Below are 22,274 nucleotides of genomic sequence, written 5' to 3'. Positions count from 1 at the left end.
TCTTAGGTGATAAATACAAAGTTCGTAAAATATATATAGGTACCGGAGAGTGAATAATAAAGAGTGAATAGTTCAAAATGACTAGATATAAACAAATAAATAAATAAATAATGTAGCAATCACATGCAATATGTATTAATCAATAAAGAACCTATAAATGAGTGCAGAAAATAATTGAATCAATTAGCACAGACTTGGGCGTTGTAAAGCCTGATGGCAACAGGCAGAAATGACTTTCTGTGGCGCTCTGTGGTGCACTTTGGCCAAATGAGTCTCTGGCTGAAGGCGCTCCTGTATACGGCCAGCACGTCATGGAGTGGATGAGACTCGTTGTTAGTTATTTACTTTAGTTATTTACTTTAGTTATTTTATTTACTTTAGTTATTTTGTAAGTGTTTAATGGCAAACACACAGGGTGTCATCAGTTTAATGAGTAGGTAGTGATTCTACGACAGACACACCTAATACTGTCCCATAAAGTTTTCTATTCTGGCCAGTAGAGGGAAACCTTTTGGACTGGATTCACCATTAACATTCAGTCTTGATGTTGCACGTTCTCTCCAGTTCCTACAACATCAGACTACTGCAGGGAACCATTTGCAGGTTCTGTTGGGCTTTTATATTGCTGTTAAACAGTCTGGGCCAAGCAACTTCTGCAACAGCTACACAGGGCCATCTCCTGGCCAAAAGGCGGAATTACAGCTTGAGTCTTACCTTTCCATCAAAGTGAATTTGTTAACAATTTTGAAAACCATGTCAATTTCCTTCAGATAAATAGTGATACACTACTTTGTGTCACACAAAGTTTCAGTGAAACACGGTTAAGCGTGTAGTAGTGTTGTGACTAACATGGGAGCCTCCTCTCATGTTGTCACAACGTAGTCCTCTCACCACTGCAGACAGGGAGCCCTCTGTATTCACAGCCTTTTGTTGAGAAGCTATCAGTCAACTGATCCCAGTTCAGATTCTTGAATGCTCTGGTTCACATTTTAGGTCACACATCAGATTCATCTGGAGCCTTGTTAAGTAACTGAGGCTGCTGCAATAAGCAATTGATCACATGATAAATTAAAATGGACTTGATCATTTCCATTCTGATGAATATTTTTTGAAGAGTAATTCCGTCTAGAGATTTCATCATTAATTTTCTTTACAGTTTCGGTTTTGTGTGTGTGTTTATTCCTCCTCCCCGTTTTATTTGTTGTTCCAGTTCCAGTGTCCAACTTTAGTTTCGTAAAGAACAATTATTATTCTTTGAGGAGGTGAAGTTGCACCAATTATGCCACTGTCAGTACATCACTTGCAAATATCCCCAAAACAAAAATTCTGATAATCGCAATAACATATCGTCCGGCAAAATTTATCGTGACAAGTCAATAAATAACACACCGGTTACTTTTAGTATGTGGCTAACCACAGAGAGTTCCCCATTTATTGTTCTTCAAACATGTAAACAGACAACATGGTGACTTAGAAACAAGCACATACAGTACATGGCATTAAATCAATGAGGTAAAAATATCATTTTTTTTAATATCTTTGATGTCCCAAACAAATAAATTTCACAAAAGCTGGAATGCTCAAGAACACCGATGTTCTCAAATATATATTATATAAGCTATATGGTATTTCACATTACATAGATTCATATGGACACGCCACGTTTTGTTGTGTGCCGCAGTCGCTTCCTGGCACATTCATTGCACGTAACCTGCAGATCCTTTTCAAGGGTCCAGCTTTATTATGGGCCCTGAATGAGCCGCAGCGCTGTCGGGTCGGCTTCTGAACACAGCAAACGTTTCCTGTTGTCTGCATTTGAAATGTTACATCGTTACATCACCAACCAGCCAGCGGCTGCAGCAAGAGATGCTCCAAACTACTGGCAGGTATTTCCAAACCAGAACCAGAACCGGGTTTTTTTTTTTTTGATGATGGGTCTGAGTTGCTGCAAACTAAACTGTGAACAAATCCCAGCAGGTTCATGTGCATCAGAGCAACAAGAAACGATGCAGGAGAGGATTTAGCGGTTTCCGAACAGATGTGACCCAACAGCGCCTCCACGTGGGCAGGCTTTGTTTTGGATTTAAATGTTCTTTTTAATTTTTGCCCACTTCTTCAAGAGATCAATCTGAACTATTTGAACAAGTTTAACCATTTAGTGTCTGCATTATATGGTTCCAGTATGTTAATCTACTATAAAGTCAATACAATCTCCGGATTTTACAATTTAATCTATCAGATTACTAATATTCTAAATAGATAAAATAATTTAAAAAATGTTTTTATTCCTGGTGAATGCACTCATGTTTAATTGGTTTATTAGGAATGTTGGAAACATCTCAACCAGCTTCATCCACAGTCGCAAGTCGCTGCTGCACAGTTTTGGTCATTTTGTGTTTTAATACACAGAGTGCACCGATTGCATTTTCTGGCCGAGCTACGATATTTAAAATGCCTGACCCGCCAATTCGGGCAATTCTTTTGCATGAAATCACTAAATATAGGTACGTTTTTTTTAGTGCACTTCTATTTAATACTCCCTTCGACAACTTACATAAATTTTTAATGGTTGATTTGGGGCCTAATGTACAAAAACTGTGGGGAGGGATGCAAAACTCAATCAATAGATCTACGGGTGCACCGATTGATCCTCCCTGATTTCCTTCATTTTGGGAGATCAGGGATTGGCTGATGCTTCTATGTGAAACTGATCTTATCTAAAAGTCTAAAACTCAACTACTGTCCTCTGTTGCTCTGACGTGTACGTTCGCAGTTAACAACAGTGACCCCATTGTTGCCAACTCAGATACCTTCTTGCTATATTTTAGACAAAAAATATTGGCTTTGGCCTAAAAACCAATAAAAAGTCTTATCGAACAGGTGCGACTTTTTAAGAGATTGGTGATTGGCCAGAAAACTGCAATGACTGCACTCCTAAATGGCTCTATTGTGAAACACAAAACATCTAATTAAATGAATTTAAATGTGACATTTAACCGTTTTATTGTTATTTACCTCCTTAATTTATTACCATAACAGGAAACTGATTTACAATAGCTTAGCACATGGGAATGAAATGGTTTGTCTACAGATTCAGAATGGGGCTGTAAACTGGTAAACGGGTGAACTGATCATTATGTGATTCAGACGTTTGCAGAAGACGATTCTAGGCTGCATAACGATCCGCCAGAGACACTTCATGAGGAAGTTGTTTCTGGTCGGGTGTAAAACTGTTTTCTTTTTGTTTTTTTATTATTATTAATATTATTATTTATTCTCTCGCAGGGAACCGATTGGTTACTGGAATCCTGGCCTGTAACAAGTTATCAGTTATCGTCGTAAACATTGAAGATCTTAATCTGAGCTGGACGTTGTCTCAAAAAAACAGTGAATCCTGCTTCCTCGTCCGGGCCTACAGTCGGCTCCGTAGACGCCGGCTCACGCCATCCGGCCGCGGAGTGACGGTTCTGTAGTTTGTGTGGAAGCATCTCTTGCTTGCTAAACCCGCCACATGTGCAAAACATAAGGCATGACTTCGCCTCTACCCATAGATGCTCTGTGGACTCAAACCAACGGTCCATGTGAAGGCAGTTTCTGAATACATCCAGCTGTGGTCCCTCACTGCTTGGTTTGCTACGTCTTAATGAGGTAGACAGATGCATACTGCAGCGTAACGCCCACCCACAAACACACACACACACATGCGCGCACACACACAGATACCGACCTCCAGCCCTACTCTCCCTGATCAGACATGTCACAAAAAGCCTAACAAGCAGCTGGAGAATCTTAGTGCACAATATTCAATAATAAGCGCTGTTGTCAGTGCTGCAGATCATACTGAGGCAGAAACTGTTGTTCATTTAGAAACTCCGTCAGCTTGAACACTTGAACTCTGATGAAACTCTGCATCGAAACTGAAGGATTTAGTATTCTGAATAACTTGGTGAGCTTATTATGGTGGGCAGCTTTTAACTGGTGATGCGTACGTAAATACATCCCTCAGCGACAAATGAACGTTACATGTCAACGCTTGTTTCCATGACAGCCAGAGACAAAAAAAAAAAAAAAAAATCTTTTCTTTACTTTTTTTTTTTTAAGCTGCTTAACCAGAAGAGCATCCCGCAGCTTGATGCTGCCTCCACCAGAGCTGTAGAGTCATCTGTAAACCGACGGGGTGGTGGTTACGATGTTTCCTTGTTGTTGAACCTTAAGGAATAACCGACGGCCGTTTCCAGGCATTCCACCAGGGAGCCCGCCGAGAGGAAGTCCAGCTCCACCTCGATGAATTTCACGTAAACGGCGCAGCGCTGCTGCGAGTCTCCGCCATGCTGATCCGTCCTAGCGCCGGCGCCGTTCTCCTGCAGGAAGCGGGTCACGCCGGACGGCTCCCCATAGACGCAGTGCTTCCCGGGTCCCTGAAAGTGCTGGGAGAGGCACTGCTGGATGGTCCTGTCCTCGGCGACGCCCAGGTAGCAGTAAGTGACGGCGGGCCCAGTTCTGACGTCACGCTCCGACCCGTTCTCCGCCTCCCGCCGGGGCGAGCTACTGTCGTCGTCCTCCTCGTCGTTGGCCAGAGGAGGCGGCGTGCAAGCGGCGTCGCAGGCCGGCAGGGCCTCGCAGCCGATGGCGTACAGGCCGTGCGTCTTGGGGACGAAACCGGGCAGGAGGTAGTGGGACGAGCCTTTGCTGCTCGCCAGCGGCGGCCGCGACACGGGGATCCAGTCCACCTCCATGTGGAGCTCCAGGCAGCGCGCCTCGCTGATGGTGATGTCCAGGAACTTGTAGTAGACGTTCTTCCAGTTCATCTTCTGGACCTTGGTCATGATGACCCGGCCCTCCGGCTTCTCCGGGTTGAAGTACTCCCGGAGCCGCTTGCCCAGCGGCACCTGCGAGCTGATCTCGGCGTAGTGGTAGCGTACGTCGTCGCGCCAGCGCGTGTTGTAGCCCACGCCAAAGATGGCCAGCTTGTTGGACAGGTGCAGCCGGGAGAACTCGGTCCACGTCTGGAAATGCTCCCAGTTCAGCTGCACCGACTCCAGGATGCGGATCACCGTCTGCATCGCCTCCCTTTTCCTGCACACAGTCACAGAACCAGTAGCAACCGCCTGATTTAGAAATATGTGATTACAATGAGAGGAAACTACACACGGCTAAACTTTATTACCCAATTAGGGCATTTACTTTGGGGGTACTGCAGTAAAGACGGGCTGAATATAAACATTCTGAAATTTTTTTATTTTTATTTTATTTGAGAAATATTTAGAAAAATTTCTTATTTATTCTCTTCAGGTGTGTGCTCCTCTTTCACTTAAAATTAGAGGGTGCACCCACTGCAGTTTTCCAGCCAATCACCGATCTTATAAAAACCCTGACCCGTTGGTTCTGATATTGGCTGATTTCTTTTTGTCTAAAATGTTGCTCAATATCAGGGCTGCACCGAAATGAAACTTTGTGCCAATATCCAGTATTAATAATGCTTTTATGACGCTGCTGACTTTACCACTGTTTCTCTGCTGTAGGTTAAGAAACTGCTAATATCGGCCCATGCCGATGTTACTGCCGCTACGTCATGGATTCCTACTAAATATAACGACAAAAAACAGCTAAGTTGGCAACAGCGAGGTGAATATTGTTAATCACGCGCGTACAGACGTGACTCGGTGGGCGGATCTGTCTGTTCGGAGGCAGATAAGATTGGTTCACATCTAAGCTGCCGATCTTCCAAAATGACGGAAATCAGTTGCGCTTCATCAGTACATAGAAATTTGAGGTCACATCATGACAAATAGTGAAAAAGTTCAAAATATCTTCGTATTTTCAAGAGGCGCGAACACTTTTGGAACACTGTAGTTTTGCCGATGAGCAGATTTTAAAAATGGTAAGAAAACGTAAGTGCTGCTACTGTGAGTGCACAGTTATAAACACTGAACCTGGAGAAGTTTGGTTGAAGAATCCAGTAAAATTTTAAAACCCAGATTCTCAGAGTGAGGAGATGTAACAGCAATTTACTACAGTCATGTAAAAACAAGCTTTATTGGAAAAAAAAAAACTTACTGGGTTAATTCATACAATTCTGCTTGAATCTGTAGAGCTCTGCTTTTAGGCACCTGTAGTTCTTCTAAACCAGAGGAAGAAACATGGGATACAAAAATAATGGATTAATTTCATCCATCCAATTTTGTCACAATTACTTTTTCATAAATTGAAACGGATCTCACCGGTGTCCATGTCTCCCTCCTGGAAGGCCGAGTCCAGCACCTGGTTGCACCAGTCCTCCTGCGAGAAGTCCTCCAGCGTGCTGCCGTCAGACTCCATCTCCTGGTACAACCCGCTGCTGTTGATCAGCACCGGGGCACAGCTCTGAGAGTCCCAGCCTCCCTGACCGAACACCTTCTCCAGCTGCTCCAAGGTGTAGCTGCTCTTTCTCTTCCCGATCCCATGCTCCTTCACACGGCTGTAGCAGCGCCTAAGTGTCTGTTTGGGACAGAGGAACAGCGAGGATTTTAGTTTTCAAAGGACACATCGCTCACCCAGCTGACTGATCTATGCAGCTGTAGCATCTTAATTCTACTACCTAAATGAATGAACAGGTGAATGAAGGCATACAATAGTAAGTATCTTCTTTGTAACAAAGCTTGGACCAAATTATAAAAAAACTCACTATTTAGCAAACATTATGCACTTATAGAGCGTCTGACGCTCTGATGGCTCATCTGGGCCTAAATACCTAAAGATTTATTTATATAATATGTAAGATAAAGCAACACTTTATATTTCCCAGTTCATGATCCACTACCAGAAATAAGAACAGGTTTTAAGGAGGTGTTCTGTGATGAAAGATGTCTCCAGTGTGACACGGCTCTAAGCAGTCAGCGGACCCAGTTTGGTGTCATGGTAACAGGTTGGAGTCGTGACAGTGACATCTTGCTGTCATGGTTCCTTACCTTCATCCTCTCCCTGCACTGGGACGGGGTTCTCTCGTACCCCAGGTCCGACAGCGCTCTGGACACTCGCTCGTACATGGCAGGACCGGGCGGCTTCCCGGAGAACACGGTGCCCGCGACCTCCAGCTGCTGCATCCGCGCCTCCGTGAGCCTCTCGTTGCCCCACACCGCGATGAGGGCGTTTGTCTCGGACGGCGTCCATGACATCCCCCGGCAGGCGGTGAAGCTGTTGGAGGAGGATGAGGCCGCCGTCCGGCCCGCGGTTCCAGAACCCACGTTCAGAGGCGAGAAGCGGTTCGGTGTCGAAGGATTGGAGTGGTATTGGATGCTGTCGCTCAAATCCTCGGACTCGGGAGATGGCACCTCGGTTTTCGGTATCTTTAATGGTGTCGCTATCTCCGGAGAGGGCTCCGCGTTACTGGACGCCGCCATGTTGCTTCTGTTGCTAAGGGGAGGGGGCGGGAAGAAGATGTTACGTTAGAGGGGCTCGGAGAAAATGATGAGGATGTGAACAAGGACACATTGTCGGTCAAAATCTTCATATTCTCAAAATTATTAATTTAAAACCTACATTCAATAGGGGATTTCAAAAGATTTCAATAAAACACCCAGTTGAAACCAGATATTTAAAGTGCATAAAAAGACACAAATAATGCTTCTCATGGTCCGACATTTAAATCATATAAAAAAAAGGCCGGCCCAAGGCATATGCAAACTAAGCAGCCGCTTAGGGCCCCAAGGTCACTAAGGGCCCCCTCAGTGGAGCTGATTTTTTATTTATTTTTTTAGTAATAATTTCTATGTCATTATAATATCAAACACACACAATTTCACTATGAAGTGGTTTGTTTTTACAATAATATATATTTGATAATGTATGTAGAAATCTTGATTTTATTGAAATAAATAAATAAATTGCTCTTCGGGGCCCCCTGGTGGCCGCGGTAGGTACTGCACGCTTCGCCGGTAACGAGCTGCATCCAAACGTCCAAAGTTCCGGTCAGAAGTTAAGTAAGCAAAACAATGTCTCATAAAAGGACTTATCCTTCAGAGAAGGAGATAGCAAAAAGAGGAAGAATAGGAAAAAAAGCCAAGATAAAGGTTTGTTTTAATGTGTCTTGGTAATGTAATGTAAAAGATTTGTAAGACTGCCAGCTTGATAGCGACCTGGAATGGTCCAATTTAGCAGCCAAACATTTATGCTCGGCTCTTTGTGTTTGTGTGAAACTGAGTTTAAACTTTAAATGAGTTGATTCTCATCTCTGTATATTTCTGAGGTATTTTTGGCTTCAAAACGCCGTGTTTGATAATGTTTGTTAACAATAATGAAAACTTCTCAGTGTTTGACATTGTCTAGCAAAATGTTTTTACGTCAGGCTACTTAGCTGCTACATTGATGAGCTGCTCTATGCTGTAGCTGGGGATATGTTGTTTGCTGCTGATTATAATCATTTTGTGGCTAAACAAACATTATTTTTTACATCAACTTCTAAGTTATGTTAAAATCATTTGAAGGCTCAGAATCAGTCCAGTACCGGTGCTGGTCCACATTCTCAGGGGAGAAAGACTGGTATAAATTACATTTTTAGCTATTGGAGTAACACTTAGTAGAAATTTATTTAATCAAAGCCTGTCATGAATATGTGTGCAGGGCTGCACCGATTGCAGTTTTCTAGCCGATCCCTGGTTACCGATCTTTAAAAAGCCTGATCAGCCCATTTTGATTTGGGCTGATATAAATTGTTTTTCCGTCTGAAATGTTGCTAAATATAGCAAGAAAGTCACTGAGTTGGTAACAGTGGGGTGAATATTGTTAACTGCAAATGTGCAGACCTGACCTGGTCTGTCAGTCACACCTCTCACTGCAGAGCAGAAGAGGACAGAGGCCGATTTTTTAAATTTTTGCTGACAAAGATAAGACTAGGGGATAAGATGGGCTTCACCTAAGTATCGGCCAATCACGATCCCCCAAAATTAAGGAAATCGGCACCCAGAAATCAACTGGTCAATAAATCAGTTGGCCAATAAATGTATCCTATTATACATGTATATAATGTAAACAGCACTGCCAGAGATTCACTAAGTTTATAGCAGGTGTGTGAATGACCTAATGATCGGGCTGCTGATTGCAGCCAGTCCACATTGTTAGCAGAACTAGAGGGCCCCAAAACCAAATTTCGCTTAGGGACAATAGACTTGGGCCAGTCCTGCATACAAACTTCTATTTGATTTTAGTCAGTTAGGATGATAGGATTATTAACGTATATCTAAGAACATTTATTTGCTAAATACATTTCCAGAATAATGACTGAGTAAACACAATAAGATTGATTTGATAAGAAGAATAACATTTATCTGTTTTGTTATTTTCCACCCATCTACACTTCAGGAAGGAGAGCAGTTCTGTGTCCCAGAAATGAATCAACGCCAGAGCAAATGCTTCCTTGTGATTATCCTGCAAGCTGGTGAGACAGTGTCCATATCAGCAGTAAAATGAGTCCTGTACCAACAATGAGCTTAAATGCTTCTCCTCTATAGAGGAGAAATAAAAGCAAAATATAAAGCCAGATTACAGTTTGCAAATGCACTCAGAGACAAAGAGCTAATTGTTTACAGACCTGTGGTCTGATGACACATGTATCTTCCAAATGTAGTAAATGTTATGGACACATGAATGACATTCAGTGCTCTGTCACTGTAACAGCTTGAAGTCTTTCAGTCATGAACTTCAGTCAGTGACAAAAATACATTATGATTGCCAAAACAATTTCATCCTTTGCAAACCTAGCCTGGTAAAAACAAAACCAATTCTTCCACTCTTTTCTTCGTACAGAGGGTCTGGGCCCTTGGCTACTGAGACACGATTTCTTGCTGGAGGTGAGGACTTTGTTTTAAATTTTAAATTTAAGTCAGACACTAAGGTTTGGTTGTTTTATGCTACGAGGTTTATGGGAAATTCCACGAGCTGCAAACAACCATCTCCCATAGGAAGTGAGAAGTGCTGGGCCAAACGAGGCGGCTGTTACTGTTGATTCAATATTTGGATGCATAGCCAACACCAACTGAGCGGATTCTCTCACTTCTACCATTTGATAGTTTGATAAAACTACAACCATGGAAGACTACTATTCTAAAACAACGCAGAAAAATTATATCATCTTTCACAACTTCTCCTTCTGTTCGCTGATTGGCCCGGAGGATATTCAATCGGTGAAATCTAGCTCAATGGGAGAAATCCCAGATGGAGCACTGAAGGGAGATGAGAATCTAGTGGAATTGCATAGGAAGACATTGGCCAGGTTACCGTAAACCTAAGATGGCTTGATGAAATGAGAGAAGAGTAAAAATGTTCAATGTCCAGCTGTACATTTCTGAACATGTTTCCTCATCCAGAGGTTATGTGCATGTTGGGGCGTGTGTGGGGGTGTGTGTTTCTGTGGCGTTTCCCTTACTTTCTCCTTTGCTGGGTGTGACTGGCAGGTTTGATCTCCAGCTGTTCCTCATCAGAAGCAATCAGGAGGAATTTAAAGGAGATGCGGGTTTCTGAGGCAGCAGCCTCACCCTGGCTGCACCGCCCATCCTCTCCCTATCAACCACTTCCTCTGAGGCCAAACTCCCCGTTCTCTGGATCGTTGTCTTTGTCAGCAACAGTAAGTCATCCTCTCCACCTAAACAACTTACTGTTAACCAACATCAACCCCCTAAAAACAAAAACAAACGTATCTTGCCTCTTAGTGTGGACCTGAACCTGAACACTGGCTATTTCCATCACCTTGTTTCAGTAAATCTTCTTTGTTCCTAATCTCTACCTGCTTAAAAGTCTCAAAACTGTCATTATGACAGAGTTTATCTTGTACTACACTGAAAAACAACAAGAAGACACTGAAGACAACTGAACACCTACTTCTACTATTACCTACCATGTTACATTAGGTGACCCGGTTAGAAGTAGGGTAAGTTAGGTGGTTATATATGGGTCTTCGTTTCTTTTTGCATTTGTGAGCATATTCCTGCTGCAAAAAAAAAGCAATTAGATTTCAGTTCAGTGTGTCTAAACAAGTGACCTTTTTTCATCTTTCAATTTATTCAGAGGTTAAATTATGAATAATGTTGTGAACAGTGTTGTGAATTTATGTGACCTTTAAAAATACTGATTCAGAAATGAGCAAAGTGCAATCAGCAGGTATAAAGCATTTGTCTTCATGCAATACTGTATTCACTGCTTATTGCAGCATTTAATATTGCATTTTACAAAAACACATACACGCCCACACACACATCTCTGTGAATTATTCTTCTACTTCTTGGGAAGAACTTTTTAAAGTATCTTTTGTAGATAACGCAATATGGAAAAATGTTAATAACTTGAATACTTCTCCAAAGCGTTATAACTGTGTATGTCAACTACCTAAAAAACACATTTTAGCTTAAACCACAGGAAGTAAAAAATCCATATTGTTGGGAGGTTCACTCTCCACTTTCTCAGATGAGTGAAGCCCTTTGTCACCACTGTGCAGGGATGTGCAGGGAGCAAGACCTTTCATTGGATTTTGGTGTATAATTGGTCATTTGATGGCACGATCAATAAACTTTGCTATTGTTTTCTCCAACTGACTGTATTTGATAAGCTTCCATCAGGGAGTGTGAGTCATTCAGGCCTGCACTGCCATCTGCTCCTTGTTTGACTCGGTGTGCGTCTCTGGGCAGTAAGGTCCTGACCTGGCCAGAGGAGCAGTAAGATTCACTCTTATGCACTTGCTGTCCAATAAAGGTCAGAGACAGGAGGCAGTGGACGATCTAACCTTTTCATGTCAAAACTGCAGTTGACAGGTGACACATCCTTGATATGTTTTCTGTCTGGAAGGGATGAAATGAACCAGAAACATGGTGTTCCAAAGGAAGCTGGATTTTTGTGTGGACTTAATCAACTTTTAACCAAAGGATCCCAAAAATTCTTTGTTTCCTTTCTATCTCATGTCTAATGTCGCAAATTGACATAATGAAACGAAATGTTTCAAATACTGGACGGCAGACTGAATTGGGTACATCAAACTAGATCCAACAACAGCTAATCTAAGGACCTCAAAGAGCAGGCAGTCATGGAAGCTGAAACCGTGTCAAAGGAAAATGTGCTTTGAAAAGTTTATATGAAACCAATATAATCTGGACAACGCAGTCATGACCAAATGCTTTTACTGTGAAACAAATGCTGTGCTTTGTAGCGTCAGCTTATTCTTTTCTACATGGTTCTATTGTACACTAAAGCTACAGTTACACTGATTCCCATTTAGTCATAAAATGAAAAGTAACATATTGTCAAGCATCAACTCCTCATTTATAATGCCCCCCTGTTTTGTATTTTTCTTGTTCTTTGTGTCACCGTATTGTTTTTATTTAATAATTGCCTCATCATCTCAAAATGAAGGTTCTATGCTCTACATATAGTCATTTGGTCGTGTCCATATTAGCTGATGCAATCAGAAAATGAGCTGGACTGTGAACACTCAGCGCAAAAACTGGTTTCAAAGTTTACAAAACAGAACATTTGTGTCAGTGCCAAAACATGCAGTCATGACCGTTGGAAAGTAGGACATCAGCGTCGCAAAAATGTTCTGACAACGCCACAAAACAGTGAAAACATCAGGAAGTACATTATGCTGCTGTGGTGCTGACAACTATTGTGTCAAGATGACTTTATTTGCTATTGTTGTGTTATGTGAACAGAAATGATGCAGCGCATCCAGAAAGTGTTCACATCACTTCACCTTTTCCACATTTTGCCATGTCGCAGGTATTTTCCGAATAACTTCATTTCTAAATTGTCCTCAAATTCCGAAATTACAAAGTAAAAAAAAAACAAAAACATTTTTTTGAAAATCTTTGTAAATATCTGAGAAAAAAAGTCTGTGCATTGGTATTTACAGCCTTTGCCAATCATAGCATGATGACGTTTTGTTGACCTTGTACGTTATGTTCAGTCATTCCTGAATTTAGTCATTCTTGGGTTGAGTTATATTTAGTTATAAGTTTCAACTGCCCCCAGTAGAAGCCTGTGAATTTCCTCAATTTAACATCTATAGAAAGAGGTAAAAATATCTCCCCTTCCAACCTGACTGAAGACCTGCAGAGAAAAATGAGAGCAAAGTCCCCAAAGCAGTTGTGCCAAGCTTATAAGAGATTCCAAAGAAGACCTTCATGTCCTTCAACAAAGTCATAAGCAAAGGCTGTGGATAATTGTTCACACGTAATTCTCTTTTGTTTTGTTTAGCATTTTTAATACATTTGTTAAAATGTTAACCCCCACTTTGTCATTATAGAGGCATTGAGTTTAAAGTGTTGAGGCAAAAAATAAAAATAAATGATTCCACTTTAGAATAAGACTGTCCTGTAACAAAACATGGTAAAAGTGAAGTGTTGTGAATACTTTGTAGACGCACTGTACACCAGCGACACATTCAGCAGGGAGAAAGGTCAAATCCTCCACGGCCTTATTTGTATTCACATTCCTTAGAGCACATTGAGACAGAATAGCCAGGGTCCGTGTTGATCTATGTACCATCAAGGAAAGGCCATTATATTCTGTGGACATGTGCAGACATAACTTAAAGTTAATGAGATGTTATTTGCACACGTTCAGGACACAGACGTCACCTTTCGGAGCCGCTTTGCTGATGCCTCATGAATTTGAAGGTTGACTTTAGCTTTTGTGCCAATTAGAGAATGACTGTGAACATAATCCCGGGCTTATTATCAGAGGGATGATTGTTTTTGCTGGCTGTAAGCAATAGCTACCATATCACTTTTGGCATAGATGAAGGGAGGGGACTGGTGGGGAGGTTTGTGTTGGCTGCTGATATCTGCTACTGGTTAGGTAGACAAGGAGTGTGTGCTCTTTGTGCTGTTCAAAGAGTTTGAAAAGGTTTGTTTCAAATCTTCTCCAATTGGGAATTTGGTAACTTTCTTAATCACTGCAGTGCCATTGATCTGAGAAAAACTAAACAATGACTAAATAGCAGTGTAAAACAAACAAAAACACAATCTTTCTTTGTCAGAGAGGCCTACCAATCAGCTTTTTGTTATTGCTCCAGGCTAATAGGCAAATCCGCCCTGTCACCCAGGTGATGGATTTATTTTTGTCTTTGTGCTCATCTTTGATCGAGACACATCTGTTCCCCATGATCCTCAGTATTAATGACAGTGCCAGGAATTGCCTCAAGTGCTTTCGGTTATGCGTGTCTGAATGCAGTCTGGGTTTCAGACTCATTACGTTACACGTGTGATGTGGCATGATGATTATAAAGTCCAAGTGCGGCCTGTCGACTTTTATTTGATGTTTTCAGCCATTAGAGGCCTGCGTACACGTCCGCCTGCAGGTCTTCTCCAATGAAGTTTAAAGTTATTTGACTGGCATATAAAAACAGCCCATCCTCCGTGCTCTGCACTCCTAACTAGAAGGATTTTCAAACTCAAAATAACCAGATGAAAATCCTAAAATGAGCTTAAACTCATTTTAACCCATTGCAAAGAACATTTGGAGCTAAGCTATCTGTAATGTGGTGTATGTAGACACGCATGTAGAAAAAAGACTTTACGACAGGAACTTGGATGGCAAAATGTTTTGTCAAATTGTGGGAAATGAAGTTATTTGTCACGAGAAATGTGTTCCATCGACACACTCGACTAAGAAATCTCAACCGACAATGGACAGCTTGCATGGCTCACAAAATGAGCACAGCAGACCTGAGTATGGAGCCTTAATGGATGGCAGTGGATCCAGTGGTTGACGACCTAGGGCCCATGGTGATCTTCAGAGTCTGGTCTGGTGAAGAAGCCTGAGTTAACTGAGAACAAGGACGCCTCAGTGCTCAGGGCTTTTTATATAACCTGAGGGGCTTATGGTTTGGTTCACCCCCTCACAGTCAAGACCTTTTTTTTTTTTTTTACATTTCAGTAATAGTTGTTGGCAATAAGATACATTTCTTCATTGTATTGGTCACGCTCTTTTTGCTCTGAGTTACTCTCTACTAACATTTGGTTAGGAATGCCCTCTAGTGTTGCTTTTTATGCTCAGGAAGTCGATGGACTGCTGCATCCTGCCAGTTACACCCAATCTAAAAACACATGACCTCACCTCTCATGTTGAATTGAGGAGAGGTTTTCTTTCTTTGTATGCAGGCATAGGTTACACTGAGAGATTTGGAACGCTGATGAAGTGTCTGGACTCACGAGTTCACATGATGCACTTTGTGCTCATCCAGTGTCGAGCTTGAAATCGCTGCACTGATACAGTCCTCTCTTCACATTCCATTACAGACCATCTGCAGTAACTGGCTGTATCACTTCTCAAAAGTCTGTTGCATGTAAGAATGAAGTGAATACTCCCACTGTGGTGTTTCTGTTTTGCATTTCTGTCAGCGGGTTGACTCCTGATCAAGAGATGATGAGAGATTTTGACGGACACCACTTTGAAGCATTGTGTTAGAAATGGCACATTAAAAAGTCACTTACTCTTAAAAGGCTCTCTTGCATTTTTGCATTCTGGATTCCAGCAATTATTCAGTCACTTCCGCTTTTCCCAACAAACTAAAACAGTATGAAATATTGAGCAGGTTTGATTCATTGGTTGAAGGTCCCCAGTCGACAGGAAGATACTGAATTTACTCATTTAGAACTACTAAGGCATAAACCATCATTTTATTATACTACATTTCCTTAAATGACGAGCACTTTATATTCATTATTAGAAGTAAAAGCTATTCAATTATGAGTAAAGGGAATAGATTGTGCGGATTAAATTATTGATGAACCAATCAACGCAAACACTCAACTAAAGTAATACGAGTTTCATCTGTTCAGCCTCCCAGCTTTGAAGCCCACTGTGTGTTTGTACCATCACATTAAAAATGTAGTCCGCCTCAAAACGGTGCTATAAATCCACCCTGACTATTCTAAATTATATCACTTCTTTCCACTTATCTGACACTAACTGTAAGAGTTTTTCAGCTTCATCATTTCAAGTTCAAAAAGAGCAGTCATTCTGGAAATCCTGTCTCAGCTGTAAGGTAACACTTGAGTAAAAGCACAATGCGAATGAGGCTGAGCTGTCATGCAAAAAAACCATTGGGCAATAATAGCAATCAATACATGTGTGAAGACATTCCCAATTGAACCGATATCCTAATGAAAGTATAAATGTTTTGCTTGTAATGTGACAAAATACAAAGAAGAAAATACAACGTGCCTGAACACAATATTTTGTTTGTTTGTTTGAGTCCCGTTTTATTTATTTTTTATCAGATTATCAAAATGTCAATACGGGCACCAAACTTAATCAAGTTTTTTTTTTTTTCTACATTTGTTTAATTTCAAATTTATTCCAGTCAGGTGTTGAAAGTAGTCCTGACCAGTACAGAAGTTAGAGGTTTTACTGCGAAACCTTTATGGATAATTTACTATGGTTCTGGCATTCTCCACAGCACTGCTATGTTGGATTCTCACACATGTCCTCAAACAAAAGAACCCCCACTAGTCCCCCACTGACTCTCCCGATGCCAAAATTCAAACGCCTCTCTCATCCCAGCCACGCCAATCAGGGTGTAGCTCTTTGACTTCATCCAGCTGGGCACAGCTTCACCCCCTCGTCCCCCACCTCAACAATCCCAATGGATTCCCCTTCCCTCGCATAACCTCCTCCAAGCTACTAGGGGGCCCAGGTGCCGTCAGTGAACGAGACGTCAAGGTAATTTGGCTTGACGAGCTTTCACACACACAGATCAGGGGTGGGGAGGGTCTCTGGACATTAAACACTGTCTCATTATGTTTGCTTGGATGAGACAGGAGACGTAATGAGCGGTGCTGTATGACCAAAAACATCTGATCTCCAGCCGCTCCAAGACTAAACATCCAGGTAGAGCCTTGGGTCAGGGCCAAAGCCATGTCAAGCTTGGCTGCCTCTGAGAAAAGTGTGTGTGTGTGTGTAGGTGGGTGTGTGTGTGTGTGTGTGTGGGGAGGGAAGGGGGTTGGCTGGAAGTTAGGGAATCCAAGTTCTGAACAAATCTTAAGTACAATAGTAAAGCACAATGAGGCACGAGTGAAGGATTGTTCTTTGTTCGTTTGATGTTTTAAGGCTCACTCTTAAAATGTGTTGCTGTTCCATTTGGTTTAGATTAGAAGCTAATTTTAACAAGTATTATAATAAACCTCCCTGCAACACATTCTGAAAAAATAGTTTTTGTTCTGCTTATATTGTGTTCCCATGAAGTAAGACAAATGAAAGATAAACTAAAGTTGTACTGAGATCCAGATTAAGCAGCAGCTGGTACCATTACCTAATTAAACCTAAATATCACGGGCAGCTTTGGAAATGATGGGCCTTCTTCAACGCATTAACATCTCATGAATGTTGAATCAAGATGCAAATAATCATTTGGTGATGATATAATTTGCAAAGTCATCACAAAGGAGAACTATGAATCATAATCTGAGCAATGAGCTGCTTTGTTTCTACTGGTTAAGGTTGACTTGCATTAAAGGACAGTCTGGCATATTTATGTGGTAATTTTCGGACTACCGTATGAAATCTCTTTTCCAAAACATTTTTTGCCAGAGTATCATCTTTTGGGGCGGGGGGTGACACTCCAGCAGTTTTATTTACAACATAAAAAGTAATGAGTTGTTTTGCATCTTCCAGAAGGCTAAACATTAAAATAATCACAGAGAAAATGGGTAAATATCAATAACTGAAGGACTGCAGACTGTAACTTCTGATCCAAAGGCCTGCCGTTTAAATTAGTCCTCTATGGTTAGAAGTAATTGAGGACTCAATAGATGAGTTAATGATGAATGAATGTACTTCTTGGTGGTAAAGTGAAGCTCCCCCTCCCAGCCCTCTCTGCCTCATCTCTAGAGGACCTCAGGTGCAAAGCAGCTGAAGCAGCCAGGCCTCTTGACCCTGAGCCCGTCCACAACTCAATACAGCATTAGCCTCTGTGTCTGACCTGACCACTGCGCTCTGGTCTGTTCACTCTGGGCAGCATTGGAGATAACACCTTATCAGTGGCAAACATGGTGATGAGTTAACAGCAAACTTATTTTTTTAAGCCTGTAACACTCCCCCCTCACCCCCACTAAAAAAATAAATGAATAAAATTTACTCAAACAGAATGCCACAACAGTTCTGTGAAATTTTTAAGTGTTTAAAACTGGGCAGAATTCATTACTACAGGGTGGTGAAAAGGTATATTCTTCTTTTTTTCTGTTTTTGCTCAAATTGTAAGTTTCAAATGCACACATTTATTAAGAGAAGAATGTGGCATACTGCAGATGTGCTGGCACTGTGGAATCTAGTTTATTTTTAGACTCAAACACAAACTTTGACTTCTTTGCGTCGCTCAGTCAAGTTACCTTTCTGTGCAGTGTTTGGTGTCAGAAGTGGGATTTATTGCACCCGTGAAGATGGAAGATGACAGACCAAATGAGAATGTGGACATATAAGATGAAAGAACAGTTGATCCTGATCCATCATCTGAAGGAGCCATGGCTGCCTGAAGATGATCATGAACAAGCAATAGAGCCAAACCGGCTAAAGAATTTTCCGAATCTTATATCTTTGATGACATGAGAAAGTTTATGTGATGCATATACTTACTGGACATATAAAACAGATGAGCAATAATATGCCAAAGGGGATATGAGAAGCATTGTGAACTTCATAAGGGTCCTGTAAACAGTGACCTTCTTCTTGCAACTTCCCAAAGTCAGAATCTGTCATCAGTGGGAGCGCCAAACTGGGCCTATTTATCGCACTCAACATTTGCCAGTTCTGCATCAAAACTGTGTTGCAAATGATGCTTCGTTGGCATAAATTGAAATGACCCATGCACGTGAATAATTGACTTCACGGAAGAAGCTAACGGTTTAACTCTAGTAATCTTATGAACCAATAAAACTGCAGTAGCATCCAACTTTAACGTGACAGAGAACTACAGACAGGAAGAAGAGAGTAAGATCAGACTATATTATCACATCAGCATGCCATGTTTAAAATCCACCGTGTTTTTCTTCAAGTCAACCTCAGCCTGTCCCACCACCTTGTACCTGCAAGTTTTGGTTTGACTAGCAAAACGATACTAGAACAGAAAACAGAAAAGCTTAATCCTTTTTATATGAAAGATTTAGTGATATTCATTTTTCATGTTCCAGATTCTATCACAACAGTTATGCCAACCTTGAATAATACTAATGTCCTTCCTATGATTACACAGATTACTGAATAACCAGGTATTTTCAACCTTCCAATTTTCAGCTGATTTGCCAAATCCTCCCTTAATGTGACTGGAATCTAAAGAGTCCATCATTATAACCTTCATGGAGTATAGAACTCACACACACACACACATCCACCCGCCCACACACGCACACACATGGCCTTCAGACTGAAATGAAGGAAGAGCATTTGGAATGTAAAATCACAGCCCTGACATTAACCCAACGGTAAAATCCTCGCTCAAACTCACTTTTAGTCATTTTTGTAAGAATTTGTTTTTGTGTGTTTATTTTGGTTTCTGTGTTCTGTAGAGTCTCTGTGTTGCCCCGTCTACCCCTTGATTAGTTACACCTATTCCTTGTTTCCCCTGATTGTCTTCCTTGTGTATTTAAACCCACCTGTGTTCCTTATTCTTTGTCGGGTCCTTGTCTAGTTGTGTCAGATCTGTTGTCAGATGTCTGTTAAGCTTCTGCATAGAGTTTGCATGTTCTCCCCATGCATGAACTGGTTCTCTCCAAGTGCTCCTCTCCTTCCACAGCTCAAAGAAAGAATGTAAGAATAACTGCTCTCTCTTAACAGTTTTTCGGTCCGAGTGTGCTGATACATAGTTTGCACTTTGTGTCTCTCTTATGGACAGATGACCTTTAACCTTTTATAACCTATCCGCAATCATACATATGATACATAATAATCATATGTATGATAATGATTGTTATGAAATCGTATAATGAAAAACCCATGGTAATCTATACCTCACTGAAAGATGCAGTGTTATGTAAAATTACTTTTTTGAGCTTCAGATTGTGTTGTAATGTTTTCATCACATCAAAAACACGCCTGGAGTGTTGTCTGAATTCTTTCACCGATGTTTGAGAAGTAGTTAAATCTCCCATGGCAACCATTCAGCTGTGCAAACCACTTGGGGGGACCAAGTACCGCCTATAACAATGAAGCTCCTCCTCTGAGCTGCAGTTTCCAAGCTTCCACCCCACAAAGCACCCTACTCGGCTCCTCCAGACTAGCCAGTAGCAATTAGCAAACAACGGGTGGAACTGTATGTCGGCCAACCTCATTATACATTCTACTTCTCAGAGTAACCCTGGTATAAAAAAGGTTTAATAGAGGAGCGATGTTGTGATGACTTCCTGAAGGTGGAGTGTTGGGAAGAGACAGAGGTCATTTCCAAGGTGTGAAATTGGGAAGTCAGATTTCTTAAGTGATATTTGATTGATACAGCATTTTTATAACAACTGAAAGCAACATAGTTGTGCTATTAATTGATTTATGTGGCTTGAAAACATACTACCCCTTTAACACAAACTTCTCCTTTGTGTACTCGGTGGAAATGTTAGATCAGCAGTGAGGTTGAGTACATAACAAATCATAATTTGTTATGTACTCCTGACAGAATTAATTTTCTGTCAGGAGAAAGATGCTTTTTAGCTTGGCTGTTTTGATTTTGTCGGCGAGATAAAATATCTGAAAAGTTTATGAAAATAGTTGTTTATACTCATTAAAATGTTTTTATAATTTGTTTCAAGCACAAAGATTCAGAGGTAAATGTAAAACCTGCAGACTTGTTTCAGTCTCTGATCACAAGAACTGTTATCGTTTTTACCACAAAGCATCTTATTGGTGAGTGATTCGCCCCTAATTTATTTATGTGAGACAGTTTCAATAAAATATATTTTCTTTCCATCTTTACATTTTAAAAAGACCTTACACAGAGACAATATTTAAAGTTTGGGGTATAACAGAGCACCTCTGTTGTCTTCTCCAAATCAGTGGGACAAAAAAGATTATTTGGCACAAACTAAACGACTTATTTAGAGAAACTAATGAAGCAGAAGAAAGATATGCAACTGTCAAGCTCATGTGTGTACTCGTGCACCTCTGTGTGAGTGATGAGTGTTGTGTGTGTGTGCTGGTGCCGTGCTCCTGCTGTGAGGCTAATTAAAAGGCACTGGGTGCAGAGGGGACTGCTTTGGCACCCAACCGAGTCCCTTTATACCCCTGCTTTCCTCACACTATATCCTGTGCCTTTGATGACCATGGAGCACTAATGCCCCTCAAACTGAGCTGCACATGTGGCCCCTTTGTGGTTGAAAAAAAGAAAAGGAAGTGAAAGAAAAAGCCTTTCTTTGGCTTTATGGAGTCAGCTTAGAACAGGGCTGGCTAATATCAAGAGGTGACAACCAACCAAAGCCACGTACATGCTAGCTTTTGAGGTGGGAGACGAAGCAAGCTACCATTGAGTTGTCACTAGAGGACATTGCTGATGGAAACGATGAGAGAACTTTGAACTCTGTATTTGGCAACTCTGGTTTGGCAATATGTAGAAATTCAGATTTAGTTAGGAATTCCTTTAAATTTCCAATCCCTCCTTTATTAGCAATTTAGGCATTGCTTAGTTTTAATAGAAATTAATAGTTTCTATAAATTTATTTATTTATTTTTTTTTACAAGATTTTGATTTAACTTGTTGCTGCACTGTAATACATTTGATCCCTGAGAAATCTGCTGGCATGTGAAAGGCTGCTTTGATTGCATTTACTTTTTAGTGTAGTGCATCCTCCTACTATTTCCTGTATTTTCATTTGCCGTTTTTGCCAGTAGTAAAATCCGATTGTTGATCACTTGACTCATGTAATGCAAAATAAGTGCTTCCGTGTCAGTTTCGCAAAATACATCTATTTCGATGTGGCCATAAAGGTCACCTCATCCTGCAGCAAAAGCTTTTTATCGAAAAACGGGAGCTTTTTCGAAATGGCTGCATTTCCGTTGAGCAAATTTATTTTCCTAATTTCAGTTTGCACAATTCTATCATTAATGGAAACACAGCAAGTGAGTGCACTTCCATAGCTGTAAAAATTTACCTTTCTGTGGAAAGAGAACTTTACCTCAGAAAGGTAAATTTGAGAATCAGCCGTAGAGTGAAGGATGACAGAGTATGTGGGGGCCGTAAGGGTGAGTTTGTTCAAACTATCACAAATGACACACATGTTCAGGTGCTTTGCTGATAAATCTGTAGGGTGTAAATAAGTAAACAGGCTTGTCTTAAG

General features: G+C 41.1%; 1 protein-coding gene across 1 annotated transcript; it reads right to left on the bottom strand.

Annotated features, from left to right (window-relative positions):
- Nucleotides 1-1,392: 1,392 nt before the first annotated feature.
- Nucleotides 1,393-7,641, bottom strand: msantd2 (Myb/SANT DNA binding domain containing 2). Its single transcript, XM_032577325.1, has 4 exons — nucleotides 6,948-7,641; nucleotides 6,222-6,477; nucleotides 6,058-6,121; nucleotides 1,393-5,076 (listed from the first exon to the last, which is right to left on the bottom strand). Exons 1-4 carry the CDS (start codon nucleotides 7,377-7,379, stop codon nucleotides 4,185-4,187), a joined length of 1,644 nt encoding a protein of 547 aa, XP_032433216.1. The 5' UTR covers nucleotides 7,380-7,641; the 3' UTR covers nucleotides 1,393-4,184.
- Between the last annotated feature and the right edge of the window lie 14,633 nt (nucleotides 7,642-22,274).

Source organism: Xiphophorus hellerii, chromosome 11 (genome assembly GCF_003331165.1).
Source record: "Xiphophorus hellerii strain 12219 chromosome 11, Xiphophorus_hellerii-4.1, whole genome shotgun sequence".
Classification (NCBI taxonomy): Eukaryota; Metazoa; Chordata; class Actinopteri; order Cyprinodontiformes; family Poeciliidae; genus Xiphophorus; species Xiphophorus hellerii.
This window is presented reverse-complemented; position numbering and strand designations above follow the sequence as displayed.

What these genes read in the sequence shown, in the direction of transcription:
- msantd2 (XM_032577325.1), bottom strand. Translation starts at nt 7,379, where the DNA reads ATGGCGGCGTCCAGTAACGCGGAGCCCTCTCCGGAGATAGCGACACCA. An exon ending in AGTGCAGGGAGAGGATGAAG is followed by an intron (nt 6,478 to 6,947) that starts GTAAGGAACCAT and finishes TGTCCCAAACAG; the next exon opens with ACACTTAGGCGCTGCTACAG. An exon ending in GGAGGGAGACATGGACACCG is followed by an intron (nt 6,122 to 6,221) that starts GTGAGATCCGTT and finishes CCTCTGGTTTAG; the next exon opens with AAGAACTACAGGTGCCTAAA.